Source organism: Dromiciops gliroides, chromosome 6 (assembly GCF_019393635.1).
Source record: "Dromiciops gliroides isolate mDroGli1 chromosome 6, mDroGli1.pri, whole genome shotgun sequence".
Classification (NCBI taxonomy): Eukaryota; Metazoa; Chordata; class Mammalia; order Microbiotheria; family Microbiotheriidae; genus Dromiciops; species Dromiciops gliroides.
Genome location: NC_057866.1, coordinates 55,357,171 through 55,383,716, shown reverse-complemented (window position 1 = coordinate 55,383,716; position 26,546 = coordinate 55,357,171). Strand labels below are relative to the sequence as shown.

Here is a 26,546-nt window from a genome sequence, read left to right as displayed (position 1 = left end):
CTCTAATTTCCTTTAGCCCAGGGGTTCTTAACTTTTTGTGTGTCATGGACCCCTTGGTGGTCTGATGAAACTATGTATGTCTCCTAAGAGAAATGTTTTTAAATGAATGAAATACAATCTATTGTATTATAAAGAAAAAGAATGATATTGATATAGTCATAAAAAGTCAATAGATCCCAAGTTAAAAATCCCTCCTTTAACATTTCCTCAAAGGCAAAGAATGAAGTGGGATAGGAGGTAGAATGGCATTCCAATTTTTCTGAGGGCTTAAATTTATTTCTTCTGAGCCCAAAAAAAGTGTTCTGGACAATTCCTGCCCCCCCTCCAAGTCCCCTCCTTCACAGATCCTCCCAACTTCTTCCTTAGCGTCCCCCTTATCTTTTGTCTCATCAGAGCTCTGCTGTAGGGTATCCAAATGTAGAAGATTATCATGGACTATAACTAGTTGAGGGTGGTCTTTTTGGAAATGTCTTTAAGGAACACAAGATCACAATTGGGAATCACTGCTCAAGACTCTGTGGGTTAGAGACTAAAGCTTTACCAAAGATTAGATCCATAAAGGCAACAGAAGCCTGATGGTCACTCTTCCACTGCCTCTGGGGCCTGTCTCAACTTGGCTTGGAAGATTAGAAAGCTCAAGGCTGTTTGGAGGAGACGAGAACCTCAGGCAGGACCAAAAAGTGAAGCTTACCTCAGTGTGTTCTGCTCTGCCATCCTCAGCCTGACCTAAAAGGAGAGACAGCAGAGCAGAAAGGAAGGAACACTGGACCTGTGTTTAAGTCCTGGCTCCAACATTCACTGGTTGTCTATGTCTCAGGAAGTCATTTAACCTTCTGAGCTTGAGGCTCCTCCTCTGCAAAATGGAGACAACATCAGGCACACCACCTTTCTCACAGAGTTATTTGAGGAAAGTGCTCTATTAAACTAAGGTCCATAAAGACAGAATTGTGTCCCATCTAAATTCTGTGTTTCTTTCAACACCCAGCATAGTATCTTGCAAATGGAAAATGTTTAATAAATCTTTTTAAAAGCTGTTAGTCCTTGTCCAGTCCTTATTAGAAATATACTTATTTGGCAATGCTTTGGACCCAAGCAGTCAAGACCTGGAGTTGTCCAAGAAGACCCAAATCAGGCCAGGCTAGGTCCAGAGGAAGAAGGGAACCCTTGGCATATCAGGGCCTTAAAGTTAGAAAAATCTCTTAAGAGTCTCAGTGGAAGACTTTTATCAACCTGAACATGCTGTACCACAATTTTGCAGGAGAGACAATCAGCACCATTCCCAAAGCTCACATCCCTTTGGCTAGACACTTACTTTAATTCCCACCACTTACTCCTCAATCCTCAAATTTGAGACGGTCATCTTTCAAAATTAAAAAAATCAACATTTACCAAAAAGTAAAACCCAAACAACTCCAACTAAATCTCTTAAAAGGTTATTTTTAAACGGCACATCTTCTCCCTATGATAGCTTTTCTACTGGTTTTGAAACTGGAAATGAAAAAATTATAAGTTGCAACAATTCAATGAACGTCAGCCTATACTGAATGCCAGCTCTATTACGTAAGCATAACTGGCACTTGGCAACTTGGAACCTGCAAATTTTCTAATGGGATTTAAAAATAATTTATGGTAAAGAGAAAAATCATAAGTTTATCTTTTTATTGTTGGTTATTTTTGGAAGTTAGGGAATCAGTTAGGAAGAAAAATAATAAAATAACTAGAATGTGGTCAATAAAAGAGTATATCCTTTTATGAAGAGGCAGGTAATTTATGAAAACCATATATTCAAAATATTACTAATTCAATATAATTGACATTTTAAAAATATTAATCCTTAGGGACAAGAAAATATTGCTTCTTAGTTGAAAGAACTAATATTATGCAGATAGTAGACAACTAGGAGTCCCTCTGAGCCAAGTATAGTCAAAAAAGAAATGAAATTCATCTTCTATGGAACACAAGAATGCTAAGGTTAACCTTCTACACATTCTCATGATATCTGTATGATGAACTGACAACTGATAAAATTATAGGATTCATGAATTGTCATGACTGGACAGACTCTGCATAAGTATAATTTGTAAAAGATTTATTTGTTCTTTTAAGAAACTAAAAGCACTTTTACTTTTTCCTCTTTGAAAGACTTTTTCTCAGGTTTTTTAACACGAGACATAGTTCAATAAAGCTAAAAACCTACGTATCTTAGTATTAATGATTTCGCCCAAAATGAGCTTAACTACAAGATTTCAAACCAATACGGCAATGTCTCTGGTAAGAGTTTCTGTCTCCAGAAAGCAATGATATACCGAGCTGTGCATGGGGGGGGGGGGTGTATGAGGAGTGATGATAATGCAAAAAAGAAAAGAGGATCAGTAAAATGTTGAAAAAAATACACACAGAAGACAATACTACATATGAAAAGGGCAGTGTTGGTATTATATGTTAATATAATATAAACTTAAACAAGCAGCATATAATATAAATTATGGAATTTATATGCAGTATTTATTTTAAACTTTTTTGTATATGGAAATGCTCATCTTTCTAGACTTTGAAAAGTTCGTTAAAAACAAAGTTTTTAGACTAAAAAAAGTTTAGTCACATAATCACCTTCATATTCAAAAAAACAACTTCATAAATGCACCCGTAAGAGCTGTGCATTGCACCAAAATCAATTTATGTTATCCATTATAGAAGAGATACATTCTATACCTCCAGACTTAAATTTCCCTTGAAAGACCATTTCTTTTAGCTTTGCTTTCCTGTTATTGGTCAGAAGGATTAGTGCTCTGACAGTCCCTCTGACAGAAAGCAGCAGGCCAAGCAAGTCTTCATCAAACAGTCAGGCAGATAAGGCTCAAGAGGGCTTAGGCTCACTGTCCAAAGGCAAACAGTTTACACTTTTCTTTATTTTCTATCTTTTGGCGCTATTATGATGTTACATTCTTATAGTCATTTCTGGCTTTGCTTTCTTTACTGGTGCTGACATCTGAACATTTGTGAAAACCTGATGTTTCATTCTTCACTATATCATTAAAACCTAGATGTTTTTCTCATATTCTCATAGAAAAAAACAACAATCATTTCCAATTAAAGTATCTCAGCTTGCTACTTTTTTTTTTTTTGGTGAGGTAATTGGGGTTAAGTGACTTGCCCAGGGTCACATAGCTAGGAAGTGTCAAGTGTCTGAGGCTGGATTTGAACTTAGGTCCTCCTGAATCTAAGGCCGGTGCTCTATCTACTGCACCACGTAGCTGCTCCACTACTTTCAATCTTAACTCTAAGGTTATTAACCTGAAACATGATAACAAGAGATCCTAGATGAAAGACGAGTCCATTTCTTATGCTGGAGAATCAGACAGGATATAGCAAGATTTTGAATTTTAAGATGAAACAGGCTTGGTCATCTGACCAACGAGATGGAGACACTTTACCTGATCATCATGACCTCTGAGACCTCTCCAAAACAAGAATTAGGTACAAGAGATAGAGCAGTATCAGCTCTCTCCATGGTCTCAGACACCAAGAAATCGAATGAGGTAACAACCCAATGAAATAAAAACAGAGAAGGCTAACCCCTAATGGTCTTACTTGGTATTTCTTCCCAGTGCTAGCTCATTCTGGAAGGGCTACACAAGGTGGCCCATTGGCTCGCAGCAGAAAACTCCTCCTTCTCTTCTCCCCCTCATGGCCCCACTCCAAGAACTAAAAGCTTGCTCTGCCTGGGATTGTAGTGTGACAATCCTCTGGGGTACAATAGTGCTCAGCCATGAAAGGAAAATGGTCAATAATCAATGCCTTGAGTGTTTTACTCTGTATTGCCTTGCTAATCTTTTGTCAGCTATAATGAGTAGGATAAGAAATAACTGCATGATTTATATTAAAAACATAATCCTGGGTAAAAAGCAACAACAACAAAAACCCCAACACGTGTGTGCAACCAACTATGGTGTAATCCCAAGGAAATTCCTGTGCTAGTTAACTTTAGAAATGTAACTAAATCATTATAAAGTGTATTATCTTAAGGATGTGACCATAATAATCATACCTATATATTAATCTTTATATTAAAATGATAAAGTAAGAAAGTTCTGTAAAGGGGTAATTGAGACATCCTCGAAAAAACAAAGTTAGGATGTCATAAACTTAGGACATATGGATCTGTAAAATGCAGTCTTACAAAAATCAGCTTCTAGAAGGCTTTGTTGCACCATAACTGTGAATTTTGTATCTTGGGGGCCTCAGACAGTACTGGGTGGACTGTAGACCCCACTTTTGTTTCTCTTTATAAAGTTTGGTTTCTTTGCCCAGAGAGGCTTCTCAGTTTCTTTTTGTCAGCCAGAAAACTGGGGTACAGTGATTGTGTGTATCCAACTGGCTTGAGAAAAAAGGTGGAATGGCATCTAGCCAGGGACAGTTTTGTCTCACCAGAAGTTAGGCAAGGCTGAGTCCTGTGAAAGATACATCCCCCAGAATGGGAGCAGGATAAGACAGTTTTTCATGTTTAGACCCCAGGGAAACCATCATCAAAGGGAGAGGAGTCAGAAAATGAGCAATAGGGAAATATGAGGAAAAAAAGATTGAAATTAGCAAAGACCTATGGAAGAAGAGAACTCAGTTATAGACCTTGAGCACAAACAGATAAGCCAAGAAGGAAACATGGCCTCTTGACCATTAAAACAATTCCAGATATTTATGACTAAATGTTGCAGGACACGGGAAAATGAATCCACATATGATGACACAGAGGCCCCTGTGGATTCCCAAGAGAGCATGGAGCCACAGCAGGATAATCCTGAATGGTTTTAAAAATCAATAAGAATTATGGAACAGGAATGATGGTCTGCACATGAGAAATACTTGGTAAAACAGAAAAACCTGAATTCATAGGGTCAAACTTCACCAATGAAACATAAAAAAGAACAAGTGATTGGAAATACAGATACAGAGATATAAAAGGCAATCTGGAAGAAAAAAAATTAAAAAGCAATCATGTTAAAAGAAAATATGATCTCTATGCAAGCAAAGCATATTGATCTAGAACATAAGACCTGTAGAGATAATTTAAGGATTATAGGTCACCTAGAAGAATAGGGAAAATTAAAAAACCTGAATACCACAATATAAGTTATAATTTAGAATTTCTGAATATAGAAAATAAAGCTCCAAATGAAACAATTTACAGATTGCCTACAGGGAAGAAACAACAACAGCAACAACAAAGCTATGCTGGCAAGCTCTAAGATACATAGTGGTTAAATTTAACAATTTCAATGATAAACAACAAATTCTACAAGCAACCAAAAGAAAAACCTCTAATTATAAAAGAAAGGAAATTAATTTGAATAATACTAGACTATTCTGAATTCACTAGAAACCATAGGAGGGAATGAATTGAAAGACCAAAGGAGCTCAGGATTCAAACCAAGGTGATATATTCTGTAAAGCTGAGTTTATTTATTTATTTTTGGCTGGGTGATTTGGGTTAAGTGACTTGCTCAGGGTCACACAGCTAGTAAGTGTCAAGTGTCTGAGGCCGGATTTGAACTTGGTACTCCTGAATCCAAGGCCAGTGCTTTATCCACTGCGCCACCTAGTTGCCTCTGAGGTTAGTTATTAAAGGGAAAAGATGAAAATTCAATAAAAAAAAGGGACATTCAAAACACTCCTACAAAGAAATACAAACATGAAAAGAAAATTTGACAAGTTGAGAGGTGAAGGAGAAGGGAGTTAACAGTATGGTGTAAAACTGCACATAAAGTAGGACCTTGTTCATCATCTTTGTTTTTTGTTTTTACATTTTAACTTGTTTGGTTTTTAAAAAGTCTTTTCTTTTTAAATTTTGAATTCCAAATTTTCTCTGTCCCTCCCACAACCTCCACCACCCACTGAGAAGGCAAACAATATATTGCCAAGTATACATGTGAAATCATGGAAAACATTTATGTATTATCCATATATATATAATTTTTTTTTTTTTGGTGAGGCAATTGGGGTTAAGTGACTTGCCCAGGATCACACAGCTAGTAAGTGTCAAGTGTCTGAGGCTGGATTTGAACTCAGGTCCTCCTGAATCCAGGGCCAGTGTTCTATCCACTGCACCACCTAGCTGCCCCCATATTTTTTTTTAAAAGGAAGAAAAAAGTGAGAAAATTATACTTCAATTTGCACTCAGAGTTCATCAGTGCTTTTGTGGGAGGTGGAAAGCATATTTTTAATCATGAGTACGTTGAAACTGTCTTTAGTCACTGTATTGATCAGAGTAGCCAAGTCTTTCACAGATAATAATTGTTACAATGTTGCTGTTACAATGCACAATGATCTCCTGGTTCTTCTAACTTCACTTAATATAGGTCTTGTCATGTTTTTCTGAAATCATCTCACCCCCTTGTCATTTCTTATAGCACAATAGAATTCCATCACAATTATATGCCACAACTTTTTCAGCCATTCTCCAAGTGATGAGCATCCTCTCAATTTCCAACTCTTTGACACCAAAAAGAGTTGATATAAAATATCTCTGTATGTATAGGTGCTTTTCCTTTTCCTTTTCCTTTGATCTGGGATATAGACCTATTAGTGGTACTGCTATGTCAAAGTGTATTCAGTTTTATAGTCCTTTCAGCATAGTTCCAAACTGTTCTCCAGAATGGTTGGACCAGTTCACTACTCCACCAACAATTTATTAGTATACCTATTTTCCCTTCAATCCTTCCAGCATCTGTCATTTTAGATAGGGTGTGAGGCAGTACCTCAGAGTTGTTTTGATTTGCATTTCTCTAATCAATAGTGATTTAGGGTATTTTTTCACATGACTATAGATAGCTTTGATTTCTTTTTCTTAAAACTTTAAAGGGGAGAGGGGACAGCTAGGTGGCACAGTGGATAAAGCAGCAGCCCTGGATTCAGGAGGATCTGAATTTAAATCCAGCCTCAGACACTTGACACTTACTAGCTGTGTGACCTTGGGCAAGCCACTTAACCCTCATTGCCCCACAAAAACAAAAACAAAACTTTAAGGGGGCAGCTAGGTGGTCCAGTGAATAAAGCACTGGCCCTAGATTCAGGAGGACCCGAGTTCAAATCCTGGCTTAGACACTTTGATACTAGCTGTGTGACCCTGGGCAAATAAATCACTTAACTCTCATTGCCCCAAAAAACAAAACAAAACAAAAAAACACTTTATATTCTTTGATCATTGATCAATTGGGGAATGGCTCTTATTTTTATGTTTGACTCAGTTGTATACTCAGGATATATTTGAGAAATGAGGATTTTTTCAGAGAAACTTGCTGTAAAATGTTGTATGTTAATTCATTGTTTATAGTACCTTTTAGCATAATGTAGTTTCCTTGATTATATCTTTTAATTAGACTGTATTTTGTTTCTGCTTTATCTGATACTGATTGCTACCCTCACCTTATTTTAATTTCAGCTAAAGAATATTAGATTCTGCTCCAGTCTTGTATTTTAATTCTGAATGTGTCTTTCTGTTTCAAGTATGTCTCTTGTAAAGAACAATTTGTTGGATTCCAGTTTCTAATCAATTCTGTTATTTGCTTCCATTTTATGGGTGAGCTCATCCCATTCACATTCAGTTATGATTAGTGTGTTTTCCTCTATCCCATTTCTTCTATTTCTTCTTCTCTCTTTTTATCCTGACACTTCTTAAAAGTCTATTTTTCTTCTAACCACTATTTCCATTAATGCACCCTCCCTTTTATCCTCCCACCCCTTTCTTTGACCACCTTCCCCACCTATTTCCCTATTGGATAAGTTACATATGTACATATAAGTAAACATATATGTATATTCATCCCTCTATCAACCCATTCCATTGAGAGTGAGGTTGAAGCATTGTCTGCCACTCCTCCCATTTTTCTTTCCATTGTAAAAGCCCCTCTTGTATGCCTCTTTTATGTGAGAAAATTCTCCCCATTCTACCTCTCCCTTCCTTTCTCCCAGGGTATCTCTCATTCTTATCCCTTAATTTTTTTTTGTAGATCATTCCAACATTATTGATTCATACCTATGCCCTCTCCGTAAAATCCTTTTAAATGCACTAATAATGATAAAGTTCTTAGGAGTTACATGTATCATTTTCCCAAAGAGGAATGTAAACAGATTAACTTGACTGGGTCCTTTATTATTACTTTCATGCTTACCTTTCCATGGTTCTCTTGACTCTTGTGTTTGGATGTCAAATTTTCTAATTCAGCTCTGGCTTTTTCATCAGAAATGCTTGAAAGTCCTCTTTTTCATGGAACGTCCACTTCCCCCTGAATGATTATATTTGGTTTTGCTGGGTAGATTATTCTTGGTTGTAATCCTAGCTCCTTTTCCCTCCAGAATATCATATTCCAAATCCTCTGCTCCTTTAATAAAGAAGCTGCTAAATCTCATGTTATTCTGACTGTGGATCCATGACATTTAAAGTTTCTTTCTTTTTTTTTTTTCCTTTCCTGGTTGCTTACATTATTTTCTTCTTGACCTGGGAGCTCTGCAATTTGGCTATAATATTCCTGAGAGTTTCCATTTTGGAATCTCAGGAGATGATCAGTGGATTTTTTTGATTTCTGTTTTACTTACTGGATCTAGGATATCAGGGCAGTTTTCCTTGGTAATTTCCTGAAAAACGATTTCTGGCTCTTTTTTGATCATGGTTTTAAGGCAGATCAATAATTCTCAAATTATTTCTTCTTTATTGATTTTCTAGGTCAGTTTTTTTCCCATGAGATATTTTACATTTTCTTCTATTTTTTCATTCTTTGGATTTTTTGTTTTATTGTTTCTTGATATCTCATGGAGTCATTAACTTCTATTTTCCCAATTCTAATTTTTAAGAATTTTCTTCAGTGAGTTTTTGAATTTCCTTTTCCGTTTGGCCAATTTTCTGAAAGGAATTCTTCTCTTCAGTGAATTTTTATGACTCTTTTACCATTTGGGGTATTCTGTTTTCTAAGATGTTATTTTCTTCAGTATTTTTTGTGCTTCCTTTGCCAAGCTGTTGACTCTTTCTTGTATTACTCTCATTTATTTTCTCCATTTTCCTCTGATTTTTATTGGATTTTACTTGATTATTTGATTTTTAAAATCTTTTTTGAGCTCTTCTGGGGCCTGAGACTGATTCACAACTTTTATTTAAGGCTTTGCATGTAGGTACTTTTGTTTCATTGTCTTTTCCCAGTCACCATGGCAATTTTCTATGGTAAGGTTCTTTATCTTTTAAAGTAATAAACACTTTCATTCATAATTTTGAGTTCCAACTTCTATCCCTCCTTCCTTCCCTCCCTCCCCTTTCCCATCCCTGAGGTGGCAAGCAATCAGATATGGGTTACATGTGCATGACCATGTAAAACCACACTAGTCATCTGCACAAGAAAACCTGAACAAAAGAAAAGAATGAAAGTAAAAACGAGCATGCCTCAGTCTGTGTTCCATCAATATCATTTCTTTCTTTGGAGGCTGATAGTATGTTTCATTGATAATCCTTTGGAATTGTCTTAGATCATTGTAGTGTTGAGAATAGTCAAGTCTTTCACAGTTCTTCATCAAAAAATATTGCTGTCTCTGTGCACAATGTTCTCTTGATTCTGCTTACTTAACTATATATCAGATCATATAAGTGTTAATGTTTGTTCATTTTCCCTGCTTTTTATCTTGACATTTAACTTTGTTAAAGTTAAACTCTGCTCCTGGGGTTGAGAGGGCACTATTCCAAGCTTCAGGTTTTTCAAGCTGGTGTGTTCAGAGCTAGCCATGGGCATCTATAAGTTTCATTTCTTCCAAGGCAGTATGATCTAAGAAGTGTAATCAATACTCTCCTGGCCTGTCAGCAACTGCAAGTATTCTTTTCTACCCTGGAAGTATGACCAGGGTCCCTGCTCTTGCTAGTCTTCTTCCTCACCCTGGGACTGTAACACAGAACCACATATAGGCAATACAATAGAGTACTGCCCAGCACCAGTAAAGGGTCTCATCTAATCTCCTTCTGACCATGTTTCTGAACCCCTTTACCATCTGTGGGCTGAGAGCTCTGGCAGATACCACAGCTAATTCCATCACCCCCAAGGATTGCTGCTGCTTTGCCAGAGTGCTGCCTGCACTGGATTAAATTCTACTCTCACCCCAGTGAGATGAACCCTTCTTGCTGACCTTCTAAGTTGTCTTGGGCTGGAAAATTGTTTTCCCTTGTCCTTTTGATTGTCTCCCCCCTCCAGAATTCATCTGGAGTTGTCATTTTAATGTTGTTGGCGGGGGGGGGGGGGGGTGGAGATGGGATTTAGGAGAGCTCAGTTGAGTCTCTGCCTTTACTTTGCCATCTTGGCTCCACCTTGCTCCTGCTAACCTCTTAAGTTTTGGGGCCATAAAAATGTCTCACTCCAACCTTTTATTGGCTCTGCCACCCCAACATTTGATTTGAGGTCTTATTTTTAAGTTGTTTAGAGGGGAATGTTGGGAGAATTCAGCTGGTTGGCTGCCCCTAATCCACTATCTTGGCTCCACCCTCCTCATCTGTTTAGTTTCAACTTTTTTTCCCTTCTCACATCACTGGGGGGAGAAATAGGGAGGTATATATAGGGAAATGTAGGTGAAATAAAATAAGACATCAATAAAGTTTTAAAATGTACCACATTTTAAAAAATTAAATTAAGAAGATTAAATAGGCTCTTCTAACACCTATATCAATTATTTGTAACTTAAGCCTTGCTGATAACCATGATTCCTTTCATTTAACTCTAGCCTATGACCAGCCCTGCCTAGATCCCCGATTCCATACAGTAGCCTAGGGGAGATCAAGAAACTCTCCTACTCATCTTTCTTCTCTTATTTATATTTTCTACTATATCCTTCTGGCACAGACCTATATTGGAACCCTAAACAGAAATGTACTCACTGATTTTCACCATGTTGATCCCCAACTTCTAAGAATATAATTTTCATCATGTTAAATATCTCTTTATATTATATCTATCTTTGGAATTCAAATGCTGAGACACTTTAGATCAAGTTGTCTGAATAAATCCGTTACCCTGAAACTCCTATATTTTGCATGGTATCTCCCCAAATCAAGTAGTTGCACTAAAACTAGCATATCCAAAGGACCATAATAGCTAAATTCAAGATTTTAATAGTGTATAAAATGGACAACATTTACTCACAAAATGGTGATCATTAGTGTGTTTAAAAATCTACTACCTATATAGTAGTTTTAACCCGCCTAGGAATTCTTATAGTAGACACAGGGCTGTCCAACTTTATTTTGGGTTTTTTTTTTGTTGTTGTTGTTGGTTTGTTTTTGGCAGGGCAATGAGGAGGGCTGTCCAACTTTAAAGGAGCTAGAAGTATGCTGGAGTGAAGGCATGGAAGGAGGCTTTTGCTGGTAGACAGGGTGATGGAATAAGTACCCAAAATAGCGACAAAAGAAAAAAACCTAAGTCTATGTTCATGTGGTTCTGGCCCCAAAATGAATGAGTTCGATATGTATGTGATGTTCATACTCAATACTCTCTTAGGAAAACTGAAAACAAAGATCAAATCCACTAAAGTACAATAAAGACAAAGGCCAAACTAAGGGTTTTAACTAGGAGTTTTCATAATCTGTGATTGACAGGGAAATGAGTCTAAAAAATGTGAGCTATTTCAGTGTAGGTTGCAGAGTACCATCTGTAAAACCATGTAATTTATAGTCCCAAAGGTTTAAACCAGAGCAAAAAGATTATCACCAGAAGGAGGCTGCTTTTCCATTTTGTCATCAATAAATCACCTCATTTGGTTCTGTTAACATTCCTGACTTGACGAAATCGATGTAAAAAAACTTACATTTCTGAAGAGCTGCTCTGCAAGTTCTCTGATGTGCTTTATCATTTTCAGAGGGTTACTTTCTTCAACTTTAATTCGCTCCACTTCAAAGGCTACCAACTGGGGAAACAAAAGCCAGTGGGCTAAGGTCACCACACAACATCTACTCGCTATATATTAAAATGTACATGAATCTCATATTATTTACAAATTGAAATGCAAGCATAAAACTATGATGCTCAAAACCTAGGCCACTTGGGATTGTGGCTACAGCTGAGGCTTTAGGTTCCACGGCATAGAAGTGCCATGGTCATTCTCTATTGATGGTGGGTATTGCTTCCCATTAAAGATATTTCTGGGGCCCAAAGGAGTCCTGCCAATTCCCAAACTGATAAAACTGGTAACACTTAGAATTTAGGAGGTCTAAACATTTTCCCAATGTGTGAAGATGTTCATTAACCCTAAAAAATCTTCCAGAAAAAAGTATAACATCTTGTAATTCTAGCCTCTTTTCTCATAAACAATGAACATTCAATTCAAAATTAATCTCTACTTATTTTAGAAACTGTGGTGAGAAGCATGCATTAGATCTCCTTAACAAGAAATAATTCTTATCTCCTATGAGCTTTCATAAAACTTTAGCACTTGTGCAATTTTGCCATCTACTTCATATTATATTAATATATCATATTTATTTGCATACACATTTATTTCCTCCTCTTTAAAGGAAGAATATTTTCTACTTTTGTTCTGCCATTCATTGCCTAGTGCAAAGCCTGTACATAACAGGTATGCAATAGATATGGATTGTACTGAATTATAAAGATATCTAAAATAATATCCTTGCCCTTCAGTAGTTTATCATCATGCTGAGGAGACCAGGCAGGTCCAGAAACAACAGTGTTTCTCTTTCTCCCTTTCTCGCCCCCACACAGGGGTCAGAAGCACATAAACATTGGTGTGCAAGGATTTCAGTTCATCTAGCATGCTACCTAAAGCAGATATGTTGTGAGCTGCCAATCCCTGCTTCAAATGAAGAGAACTCGATGGTCTTGCCAGCAGCCTAGACAGCAATCATCTCACAAATAAACATTTTCATGACAATCAAATAAAATCAGCAGAAGGGTAGAATACTTTATCATTTTGATTTGGGCCTGACTGGTTTTATAGGTTAAAGGAGCTAGACACAGTGGGGAGATACAAAAGAAATCATCAGTGCAGTGTTGGCCTTGGAGCGTCTGCCCATCTCAAATGGGCTACATAAAGTCCTCTTATGGAGGGAGCTGCTCCTCTCCTTCTGCTGATGAAGGCCAACCCCGCCACCATATTTTCTTATTCCATATGAGTCCACTGATAAGCAAGAGAATACCCAGTACAATGAAACTGGGTATGACATGGTCCTTGAGTCTATATCATGTGAAGAGTGACTGAAGAAACTGAGGATAATTAGGGTAGAGAAGATTTGGGGAGAGCCAGAGCAGCTGTGGAACTGAGGTTAGACTTTGGATTGTGGCTCCAGAGCTGGGAAGGTCCTCACAAGGTCCTTGTCTGACCCCATTGCTTTATCAGGGAGGAAGCTAAAGCCCAGGGATGGCTACACTAGCAGCAAGGGTCAGAGGAGATATCTGAGCCTGGCTTGCAACTTTCCTGTGGACCGTGATGGGTAGAAGTCATGGGGAGATAAATAAGCATCACTAGTGAACCACAAGAATTTCCACAAAGAGGAGGGGGCTACCTCAGGAAGCAGAGGACATCTCTTGTGGGCCCTCCAAGGGCACATGGGATGAGTGCTTGTCACATGCCTGCTGGCTGAGATTCTCTTCCAAGGATGGATAGGCTGCTGAGCCTTCCTCCAACCCTAAACTTGGGATTCTCATCCACATCTTTCCAAAAAGCCATCCAAGGAATCCATCCAATGTACCTGAAACTTCTCTCTGGATCTCCTAATATAGTGGGGATCCTGATGTCAAACAGGGCTATAATGATAATACTGGGTCTGTCACATGTTACCCTTTAAGAGGTGAACTTGGAGCCTGAGAGAGGATTTGTCCTTTCATTTGGGGCTCCCCAGTTGTAGCTCTTACAGGAGTGAACTTGATAAAAAAGAGCTCAATACCTCATGGCTATTGTTGAATAACAAATAAGGGGACCTCATAGATGAGCCTGAGCTCTTCCAGCCCTATCCACTTAGGAAACTCCGCCTTGAAGTTCATTGGTTATATACCAATATATAATTTCACTCCAATAGAGTTGGCAAGTTTACCTCTTTAGTATGTCTTTCTAAATCAAAAGTGCTGTTCACATATTAAAATTACTCTAAAATATAAGGCAAAATCATATCAAATAATTTTTAAAATTAACGTATTTTTAAAAAATCATTAGTCCCAATAATTTGTGTTTACTGCTTCTAATATAGACTTTATTTACTAAATATTAATATAAACTGCCCAAGAAATTAAAATGGATAATAAATTAAATTATGCTCAAGAGATATACTAAAAAACATTCAGGGTCTATAATTTTATTTTGTCCAGATCTTTCATTTCATTGGTGTAGAAAATGACCTCCACCAATGGAGAATGGCAGCTGCTCTGCAACCTACAGTCTGAAGAGAGGTGAGGCGACTCAGCCACACAACCAGGAGGTGTCAAGTTGGAGTTTAAACTCAGGGTTTCTTGACTGGGGCAGCTTTATATTCATTGTGCCATATAATGCTTTCCCAAGATATCTAATAGTTTTTTAAATGTACTTACAGAAATTATTTTTTATTAGATTGAAGATTTTAGGGGAAAAACCCTTCACTTTCACCTGTTATACTCATTCTGCACAAAATATGACTTCTTAGATCAGGGCTCTTAATCTTTTTTGTATCATGGACCCCTTTGGAAGTCTGGTGAAGCCTATGAACCCCTTCTCAGAACAATGGTTTGGTTTGGGTTTTTTAAAATGCTAACTGAAGGAAATAATAGATTTCAGCTAAAGGTTGGTAAAAAGAAAGATGTGTTTTTCCATCTAAGTTCATGTACTCCCTAAAATCTATTCATAGACCCCTTGGGAAATCTGTAGACCTCAGGTTAAGAGCCCCTGCCCTAGATAATTTGTACCTCATCGAAGAGATCACAGGATCGGTATGGAGGCCCTCTGTCTGACACAAAGCCTGCAAATGCCATTCCATTAAGCACCTTAATGAGGAAATCGTTTTCAACCAAACCACGCTGTCCCAAGAAAGCTGTCTGCAGAACAGAAAACATGAAAGTGAGAGACCAGTGGATAACTTCTTATGGTACACATGGACAAAATGTAAATATGAAGCACAAGCCTGTCAGTGTTCTTCAATTAAGGAGGAAGCACGTTTGATAGGGTGTTATGCTATTTCGGAGGCAGTGTGGCACTGTGGAAGAATTCAGGGATTCAGAGTTAGAAGAGCCTGACATGGCCATTTACTAGCTAGGTGATTAAAGGCAAGTCCTTTTCTAAGACACATTTTCATCAATTGCTACCCACCAGGTAGACCGGCCAGACCAGCTGGAGTAGCCATGTCCCCTGAGGTGCCAAGAGAACCAAGCCCCCACCACCTTGACTACCATCTCCCTTCACTCCCTGATGGACACAGCATGGGGAGAGAACAGCAAGGCTTCCAGCCCAGCACCTTGAGCAGCAGCCCTGTGAGATGCAGCCTGGCCACTGCTTCTGAAGGGGCTACAGTCACAGCTACTGAAGACCCTGTGAAGAAGATTCTCACCACCAACATCCTTTGCACTGCCCAATGGTTCAAAAACTGATATGACTTATTAGAAATGTCATGAGAGAAGAGGCATTACCATCTGCTTTGCTGCTTGACCCTAAGGTCCACAGGCTCTTTCCATCCCTGAAACCTTCATAAATGTCTCCTCCTTTAGAATATAAGCCCCTTGAGAGCAGGGGCCGTCTTGCCTTTTCATCTGTAGCCCCAGCACTTAGCACAGTACTTTCCACACAGTAAATCCTTAATAAATGCTTCATTCAGTCATCCTGCAAAATGGGGATCACGCCATCGGAGCCATTTTCTGGCAGGTTTGTTGTAAGGATCCAACAAGATAAAAAGCATGATGGCTTTTGCAGCTTTGCTCAAGGATACGGTTTTCTTAAGAGGAAAACACCTTAGTGATGCTAAAATGCTACAGAAATGTGAGCTGTGGTTACTTGAAAAAAATGTCAAATAAAAAAAAACCCTCATATAATTAAAGATGGAAACAGGCTTATTAAAAATTGGAGCTTATAATAGCCATAAAAAAGTAAGTCCTGTCCATTTTCGAGGTATTTCAACTTTTGAGAACACTAAAACACAGACTGACATGTCCCAGCTGACAGGGGCTGTGGGGATCACCACTAACATGGAGATGAGGATAATTGTGACACCACCTGTAACAAAAGGCTGCTGAAAGCATCTGATGGGATAAAGTATATAAATGCTTTGTAAATGATAATAGCTATATGAATGCCAATGAATATTTCTGTTAGTCACATCTAGGGGAGGGGGTCCAAAAGTGTCCAATCTGCAAGAAAAACCACTGAGGCAGAGTTCTACGTTAACAGCACTTTATTGAAGGGTCCATGGCTCCCCCTGTTGAAGTGGACTTCGGATCTTCCTTATAATCTGAGATGCCTCCTCTTTCCCCAGGCTTTGATTCACAAATATGCAAAAGAGGCATAGTAAAATTACAGAATCTCACTGGTTGGGAAGCCTTTTGACCCTGTAGGAGGGTCAGAAATGATGCATCAGCATGGGTAGTCACAAGATGGGAAAGGCAAGGGTCATCTCCACTTATTAAGTGGTCATAAAATGGTCACCTGCTCATGTTGGACAAGAAAAGACGGTCTGTATGTAGAAAAACAACTTGGGGCGGGGGGAGAGAGAATCTTCCATATCATACTACCTACACTATCCTTGGACATGGAATTGAACAAAGTGGGATATCTCTGTCAACATTCTTTTGTTGTTTTTTTTTTTCATGAGGCAATTGGGGTTAAGTGACTTGCCCAGGGACACACAGCTAGTAAATGTCAAGCGTCTGAGGCCAAATTTGAACTCAGGTCCTCCTGACTCCAGGGCTGGTGCTCTATCCACTGCTCCACCTAGTTGCCCCCTCTGTCAACATTCTTGTGGTTACCTAAGTGAACTTCAAAACTGGTAAACAAGTGGTGAATGTTGGATTAAAGTCTGAGAACTAATATAAAGGCCTACTTTGAGAATCTATCTTATCTAATTATCCCTATATGATTTATATAAAATATGTATTAGTACATGTTTAATCTTGTATTGATTATTAGATGACTGACCAAATGTATATTAGTAGATGAATATATCACCAATAATTGCTAATAATCATTACCCCATATGGATTCACACTGAACTGATTAATACTGATTGGAATGGAATAGGGGTCCAAATGAATCATTTCACACACATCATTGACCAGTTCCCTTGTCCTACAGAAGAGGAAATTGAGGTCCAGAGGGAGAGACTCAGCCAAGATCACAGTCAGCCAATGGCAGAACTACTTGATTTATGGCCAAATATGCTTCTCACTCCATTGCACTGCCTGTTTCTTCTATTATCTCACATTTAACTATCCCCTGGTATTGCCTCTAATTGGGGAGCAATTCACTTTATTTTCACAGGCTGAAAAGTTTGTTAATGTTCTTAGTTACCTTATGAAAGTGTATGACTGGCTCTGCATGGATTCTGATAAGCTGTAGGCAAGACCTATAGCCTTGGAAAAGCTGTGCAAATAGCCTAAGGAAAACTGCTCGCACTTCTTTATCCTGAAAACAGGAAGGGAGAAACGTTACACTTTATGGGAATAACAACAACAACAAAACCACAGAATCAGGGAAGGGACCTGGGAACCATTTTGTCTCCCCTGCTACCCAAGCAGAGATTCCCATGTCGCAGCTCTGAAAGCCGATTTAGTCTCTGTTGAGCACTTACAAGAAGGCGACTCACAATCCAGAGGGGCGGCCCCTCCTTCCATTCGGGTCCCCTGCACCTTCTACCCACTGATTATACCTTTGCTCTCCAATAAAACGGAAGCTCCAGAATGCTTTCCCTTGTCTGTGGGCTAAAAGAATAATCCCTATTTCTTCAACTTATATCCAATGACAACCCTACAAACTTCCAACCCTAAAGTAATTATAGAATTCCAAAGAAATATTTGATCTAGAAACTGGAGATGCTAACAAAGTCCCACTTTTCCTATATTAACGGGCCGATGACCAGGACTTCTTTTTGGTAAATTACACTTTCATAATCATGGAATTTTCAAAATAATACTTTATTTCCCCCTATTACATATAAAACAACTTTAACATTAACTTTTAAAAAAGATTTAAGATCCAAACTCGATCCCTCCCTTCCTCACCTCCCCCCTTCTTGAGAAAGCAAACAATTTGACACAATTATATATGTGAAATAATCATGGGGATTTTAGAACCAGCAGAGACCTTAGACATTCATCTAGATAAAGCAACTGAGACTTAAAAATAACATGCCCAAAGTCACAGCCTTGTTCCTATTATAACCAGCGGTCAGGACTTCTGACTCCTAGGCTAGTGCTTTTTCTTCTAGCTGCCTTGTGAGCAGACATTGTGATGACCATCTGGTTGAAATTAAGAGAGCTGAGATCTCAATGCCTTAAATATTTGTAAGAAAAAGTATATCTTTAGAAAAATTGTTACAAAAAATCAAAATTAAATTATAAACTTACTAGCATTTTTGAGTGCGATAGAGCTGTCCGTGGAGGGGGGAATGCATAATCTGCTACTTCCAGATCTGGGTGCAAAATCTAAAATAAATATATTTTAATAAACAAATTGTCCTAATACTGTGGAAATGCCTTCCTGTACACAGAGAAAATGATAAAATTCCATCAATAGGCACCATCTTGCTAGCTGAGAAGTCTTCACAATTTAACAATAGCTGAGTCACTCTATTAGATGACTCACAAAATCTGTGGCCCTTTTGGGCAATCATTACTTTTCTCAGAAACTGAAGTAATTAGCAGAGATGATAAAGGGTGATAACAACTTGACAGGCATGATAAATGAATATTCAAGCTTCCTAAGCTCTATTAAGATGTCCTCAATCATTTTGGAATTATGCTCAAAGAGTTATTAAACTACCTATATTCTTTGACCCAGCAATACCACTACTTGGTCTATTTCCAAAGATGATTAGGGAAAAAGGAAAAGAACTTATGTGCTCTAAAATGTTTATAGAAGGTCTCTCTGTAGTGGCAAATAAATGGATATTACAGGGAAGCCCATAAATTGGGAAATGGCTGAACAAGTTGTGGTATATGATTGTGATGTAATACTACTGTGCTATAAAAAAAGATGAGCTCAATGATTTTAGAAGAATATGGAAAGACTTACATGAAATGATGAATAGTGAAATCAGTAGAACCAAGAGAAAGCTGTATACAGTAACCACAATATTGTTTTAAAAATGACTTTGAGGAAGCTATTTTGTCTATTATAAATACCCAAATTAACTATAAAGGACATATGAAGAAATATGCTATCTGCATCCAGAGAAAGAACTGATAAATAAAAATTGGTATAGAATAATTTTATATACACACATATATGTATATATATATATATTTATGTATGTATATACATATATGTGTGTTTATACATACCCACACACCCACTACAGTGGGGGTGGAGGGGTGAGGAGAGAGAAGAAAAAGAAAAAAAAAAAGAAATGTATATGATAATTTTGTTGTATATTTGAAAGGAATAGCAAGTTGTGCATAGTAAATTTGCAGTTTCATGTATAATCATCTTTTTATTGTACTGTTATAGAAACATTTGTTTTGTTCCATAAATTAAAAATAAAATTTTAAAAAGATGTTCTCATTTAGTTTTTCCTTATTAGCAACTAGTTAAAAAGCAACTCGTATTTAAATAAACATCACACTTACAGCTCAAATGTTACCTATGCTTATATGACTATAGGCATACCTCATTTTATTGTGCTTCACAGATACTGCATGTTTTACAAATTGAAGGTCTGTAGCAACCCTGCATTGAGCAAGTCTATTGGCACCATTTCTTCAACAGTACGTGCTCACATTGTGTCTCTGTGTCACATTTTGGTAATTCTCACAATATTTCAAACTTTTTCATTATTATGATATGAGTTCTGGTGATCTACGATCAGTAATCTTTGATGTTACTACTCTAAATGATTTTGGGCACCACAAACTGAGTCTATGAAGGTGGCAGACTTAATTGATAAATTCTGTATGTGTTCTGACTGCTTCACCAACTGGTCATTCCCGTGTCTCTCCCTCTCCTCGGGCCTCCCTATTACCTGAGACACAACCATTTTGAAATTAGGCCAATTAATAACCCTACAGTGGCCTCTAAGTGAAAGGAAGAGTAAATTGATGTGGCAAACATCATTGTTGTCTTATTTTAAGAAATTACTATAGCCATTATAACCTTCGGCACCCACCACTGTGATCAGTCAGCAGCCATCAATATCAAGGCAAGACTCTCCACCAGCAAAAAGACTGTGACTCACTGAAGGGTCAGATTATGGTTAGCATTTTTTTTGGCAATAAGGCACGTATAACTTTTTAGACATAACACTATTGCACACTTAATAGACTGTATTACAGTAAAAACACAACTTTCATATGCCCTGGCACGTTTCAAAGGCACAGAGGTAGCAGATGGACTGGCATGGGAGAGGGACAGCAAGAAGGCCAGTGTGGCTGCACTACAGAAGGGGCAGGTGTGTATAACAAGGTGAGGAAGGCAAAGTTGGAGCTAGGTTGTGAGGAGCCTTAAATGCCCCAGTGAGCTTGCACTGGACCCTGGAACCACTAGAGCTTATAGAGTAGAGAAAAGACCTGGTGGGACTTGTGATCCAGACAGCTGGCTGTATGGAGAGGCACCTGCAGAAGGGAGAGACTTGTAAACAGCTCCTGTGAGAATCCAGGGGAGAAGTGCCAAGGCCTGGAACAAGGGCGCCGGCTGTGTGAGTAGAGAAAACCGCCAGCTATGAGAAAAGTTGTGGAGGCCGAAATGGCAAGACTTGGCAACCTCCTGTCTGTGTTGGATGAGGAGTGTTGACATATAGGATATTATTTGATCCTCGTGGTAACCCTAGGAGGTAGTTGCGATTATTATCCTCATGGACAGATGGAGAAACTGAGGCTCAGCAAGGTGAAGTGGCTTGCCTGGGATCACAATAAGGGTCTGAGAATGGATTTGTACCCAGGTCTCCCAGACAACAATTTTTGCTCCATCCACACTGGCATGTGGTGTCACATAGGGCATGAACTCTATCATGAACAATTATTCACCTACTAATGTTCTTCAGAATCTGGAAATCATGGTGTTCAAATAAATAGGTGTCTAATGTCCTTACATTCTCAACCATTTGATTGTTACACTGATTATGCAAACAAAATCACCCTTCAGAATATGACCTACCAGTGAGAGGGCTGTTTGCGTCTGATGTAACAGAGGTTCCGGGAGTGGTGAGAGGTGAATACATTCAGGGATTTTAATAGTGCCTCCATCCAAATCAGCAATGATTACATCTAACTGGAGGAAACAAAAATAAACCAAAGCTGAAACTGATTCTATGTTAATGTAAAAATATAAACGCATGTATTGTAAAATTGATTCAAGTAGACATCATTGGTCAAACTTGTTAATCAAACTGACTGAGGTCCTGGATATTCTGCATTAGCAGCGCATGGGGCAGGATAAATGACATAGAAAAGGAATCCATTTACCTAATTAAGAAAACAGAATTGTCAAGTATTTTAGCTTGACATTAATCCAACTGGTATTTTGATAACCTTGTGTAAAAATTCTCCACAAAAGTCTTAATCTGGAGTTTCACTGTAGCATGGGATACACATTTCCAGTAGCACTGATTCCAGATGGTCTAATGCCATATAGACAGTTAAGTTCCAGTGGATCCTATTGTCCTTTCTTATTATCACCTCTTTTTATTGAGAACTGAAACTAACAGCAACATCCTAACACTAGATTAAAGGTATAACTGGTAACAAAAAGATATGCTATAATTTTTTAATAATGACAGTAATTATAAACGTGAATACTTACAAGTTCATGAACTTCAGTACGAAAGACAGAATGAACTCCAATAATGAAAGGTGTTGGTGAACTTAGAACTTCCAATAATTGAGCCGGAAGAATAGGGATATAAGGATAACTAGAAGTAATTTTAAAAAATCATATTAAATATATTTTCTCTTTTTCATTTTGTATACACTTTTTTCTTTATAATTTCCTCAATGTGGTCTAGAATTTTATCAGAGACGGTGGTCAAAATTATGAGTCTTTTTTTGCAAACCCTTTTGTGAGACACATGTAAGTGGTTCAAACTTAACTCTACTATTTAGTCTTCATGGACTTTACAGTGAGTAAGAGTATTTCAATTGAGGATAAATCTTGGGGCCAATTAATAAAAACTCACCTATATTTAAGAGGAAACATTAAAGACTCCAGTGCTCGGCAAGCATCACTAAGTCTCTGGAAACTGGTGGAATGAAAGAGAACCTTGTTTTCTGTGAGTACGGCACAAAAGAGGCTGAGGACATTCTGGATTCCTGAAAAGACAAGAACATAGTTTTACCACATGCACGTACATACCTCAAACACACTGCCAACAGAGAGCAAAGAGATGAAAATGACAAGAAGGAGAAATCAGTGTTCTTGGAATCACCACAGGAAAACAGGTGGTGCAGCTCTAAGGGGCAGGAAGCCAATGAATTTGCTGTTTTTTCAAATGGCCGGTCTGGTTTGTCTATATCCTTCCAATCAGTTTAAAACTCATTATTTTATTATAGTCTGGATATGCTCTATTATGTTTCCTTGAACTTAATTTCTACAATCCAGGCTATGTTTTTGAATAGTGATAACCAATGTTATTTTAAAAAGTACATGGAAATAATGATGCTTCTTTACAGGCATGGGCTATTAGCAGAATAAATGAGACAGAAGATAAGAGAGGTTTTTGGTTTTTTTTTTTGAAAAGTGTGCAGTAGTAGCAGTCACTAACGAGAAGAGACTCAGAAATGGTCTTAATAAGGACAAATGCCAATTAGCCCTGAAAAATCGAACCACTCGCATTAAAAAGCATTTACTGATAGAAATGTTTTCCCTTTCCCACAATGACCAGGTGCATTAAAGGCCTTAGTTTCTCTTTCTTGGAGCCTTCTAACTGAGATATCTCCAAAAACCAAACAATGTGACTAGTGCTGTTGTACATAACAAGTTGGGCTCTCTCCTGGATCATTGCCTCGTTGTGGTGGGGGAACCTACATATCTCAATGAAACCATGAGCTATGCCATGCAGGGTCACCCACAACAAATAAGTCACAGTGGTGAGTTCTGACAAAAGGTGATCCACTGGAGAAGGAAATGGCAAACCCTTTTCAAGAAAACCCCATGGACAATATTCTATGTTTCACTGGGTCAAAGAGACAGAGATAGCTGAATGACTCAACAACAACAGCAACAACAACAACAAGTTGGGATTGTAAATCATATACCAACCAATCAATCAATAAAGTGCTTTTGTAACTAGTTGGAAGTATAAACCATAAAAAAATGAACCAGCCAACTAACCAATAAATAATTTTAACAAGTCTTGAAAAAAAAAAGATTACAAACCCAGAAAGTAGCTGCCGAGCTGATATGAACCTCAGAGAGGAGCAGCCTTTGGAATGATTTGTATAGTAAATACTCTTCGTTGAAGGAGAACAGTGTAAGGATATGGAAGGAAGGAAGGAAAGGAGGGAGGGAAGAAGGAAGGAAACATTTATTAAGTGTCTACTCTGTACAAGGCTTTACAAATATTGTCTCCTTTGATTCTCATAAGGACCTTGAAAGGTAAATGCTATCAAGATCCCCATTTTACAGTTGAGGAAACTGAAGCAGACAGAGCTTAAGTGACTAGGGTTTCATCATTTATGAGCATCTGAGGATGTATCTGAACTTAAGTCTTCCTGACTGTGCCTGGTGCTTCTCTACAGCACTATTTGTTCTGAGTAAAACAAAACAAAACAAAAACAGACAAAATGAAAACTAGTCAAGGCTTTATACATTTTGGTCCCTACATCCCCAGCCTCATCTACTATTGTTTTCCTTTCCATTCTTGAATGCTCCAACCAAATTTGGACATGCCTGGACTTTCCTTCATTCCTGCCTTGATGGGATGATAATTATTTGTAAGTCTTAATTTTATTGGGAGTAATTAGAAGGAGTATATGTAGACAGAGGGTGTGGTTATAAGGTAACATTGATGGGATGACACCCCTCAAAAACCTAAATAATGAGGTAAGAAACTGCATGGAAGAAAAATGAGGAGGAAATTGAATGGGGTAAATTTTCCCCAAAAAAAAGAGGCAGGAAAGAACTATTACAATGGAGGGGTGATGGCAAGCAAAGATTAAACCTTACTTTCATCAAAGTTGGCTCAAAAAGGGAATAACATACACACTCAGTTGGATATAGAATGTATCTTACTCTATAAGGAAGTAAAAAAGGAACAGCGATAATACAAGGGGAAGGGAGACTGATAAAAGGAAGGGGATATTAGAGAAGGCAGTGATCATAAATAAAATACTTGTGAGGAGGGAAAGGGTAGGGGGCAAGAGTGGGGGTGATAAACATGAAAAATAACATGGAGGGAAATAAACAGTCATCATAACTATGAATGTGAACAAGATAAAGTCACCCATTAAAAAGAAGTAGATAGCATAATGGATTAAAAAACAAAACCCTATAAAATGTTGTTTACCAAGAAACACATTTGAAGCAGAGAGATATACACAGGGCAAACCTAGGGGCTGGAACTCAATCTATTATGCTTCAGCTGAAGCAAAGAAAGCAGGGGATAGCAATCATAATTTCAGACAAAGCAAAAGCAAAAATAGATCTAATTAGAAGAGATAAAGAAGGAAACTATCTTGCTGAATGGTACCATAGACAAAGAAATCATATCAATACTTAATATATATGCATCAAATGGTATATCATCTAAGTTTTTGAAGGAGAAGTTAAATGAGTTATAGGAGGAAATAGATAATAAAACTATACTAGTGGGGGACCTTAACCTTTCCCTATCAGAACTTGATGAATCTAACCAAAAAATAAACAAGAAAGAAGTTTAAGGAAATGAATGGGAATAGGGGCAGCTGGGTGGCACAGTGGATAGAGCACCGGCCCTGGAGTCAGGAGTACCTGAGTTCAAATCCGACCTCAGACACTTAACACTTACTAGCTGTGTGACCCTGGGCAAGTCACTTAACCCCAATTGCCTCACTTAAAAAAAAAAAATTGAATGGGAAAAGAAAGGAATATACCTTCTTCTCAGCAGTACATGGCACCTACATAAAAACTGACCATGTATTAAGACATAAAAACCTCACAGCCAAATGCAGAAAGCAGAAATAGTAAACCTAAATAATTTTGATTTTCTGCTAAGTTGAGTTCCATTGTTTTTGATTCCCCCTTGTTCCATTAAACAACCAGATGGTTGTGATGATTGCTACTTTAAAACATAGCTTGATGACTGGAAGTGCTATTCTCCCTTCATCCCTACCTCTTTTCATCATTCTCCTTGATATCCTAGATCCTTTGTTATTCTAAATGAATTTTGTTATTAATCAAATTTTGTAAAATATTCTATTGATAATCATATTGGTATAGAATTAAACCTGTAAATTCATTTTGGTAATATTGTCATTTTCATTATACTGGCACAACCCAGCAAAACATTCAGTATTGCTCTAGCTATTTAAATTGTTCTTTATTTAAGGAACCCTTTGTAATCGAATTTATATGAGTCATTTGTGTGCTTTGGTAGATTGAGCTCCAGATACATTATTCATTCTGTAGTTATTTGGAATGGGATTTGCTTTTCTATTACTGCTCTTTAGATTTTATTATTATTATATAAAAATGTAGCTGACTTTTAAGGATTTATTTTGTTGCCTGCAACCTTGAAACTACTTATTGTTTTGATTAGTGTCTTTATTGATTCATTTGAATTTTCCAAGTATACCATCATATCAGTAGTAAACAGAAATAGTCTTATCTCCTCTTTATCTACATTCATGCCTTTAATTTCTTTCTTCTGACATTGCTATTGCTAGTATTTCCATAACTATATTGAATAAGAGTGGGGAGAGAATGCATTCTCACTGCATATGATACTTGTTTTGGGTATTAAATACTTTTTGTGATATTAAAAAAGGTTCCTCAGGGGGCGGCTAGGTGGCGCAGTGGATAAAGCACTGGCCCTGGATTCAGGAGTACCTGAGTTCAAATCGGGCCTCAGACACTTGACACTTACTAGCTGTGTGACCCTGGGCAAGTCACTTAACCTCCATTGCCCCACAAAAAAAAAAAAAAAAAAAAAGGTTCCTCTCTACCAATATTTTGTAGTTGGTTTTTTTTAAAGCACAAATGAGTGTTGAACTTCATCAAAGACTTTTCTTTTTTTATATCTATTGAGATAAGCATGTGGGTATGGATTTTTTTTTTTTTTTGCGGGCAATGGGGTTAAGTGACTTGCCCAGGGTCACACAGCTAGTAAGTGTCAAGGGTCTGAGGCTGAATTTGAACTCAGGTACTATTGAATCCAGGGCCGGTGCTTTATCCACTGTGCCACCTAGCCACCCCATGGATATTTTTTTAATGATTTT

General features: G+C 37.8%; 1 protein-coding gene across 4 annotated transcripts in view; it reads right to left on the bottom strand.

Moving 5' to 3' along the window:
- SBF2 (SET binding factor 2) overlaps window positions 1-26,546 on the bottom strand; it is a 496,438-nt gene that overhangs the window by 215,860 nt on the left and 254,032 nt on the right. For all 4 annotated transcript variants that reach the window (XM_043970029.1, XM_043970030.1, XM_043970031.1 and 1 more), the window contains exons 7-13: window positions 22,310-22,442; window positions 21,937-22,045; window positions 21,292-21,405; window positions 18,549-18,626; window positions 17,494-17,607; window positions 14,907-15,035; window positions 11,824-11,922 (exon numbers count right to left, since the gene is read on the bottom strand). In XM_043970029.1, coding sequence (XP_043825964.1) covers window positions 11,824-11,922; window positions 14,907-15,035; window positions 17,494-17,607; window positions 18,549-18,626; window positions 21,292-21,405; window positions 21,937-22,045; window positions 22,310-22,442 — 776 coding nt within the window. The remainder of the gene's footprint in view (window positions 1-11,823; window positions 11,923-14,906; window positions 15,036-17,493; window positions 17,608-18,548; window positions 18,627-21,291; window positions 21,406-21,936; window positions 22,046-22,309; window positions 22,443-26,546) is intronic.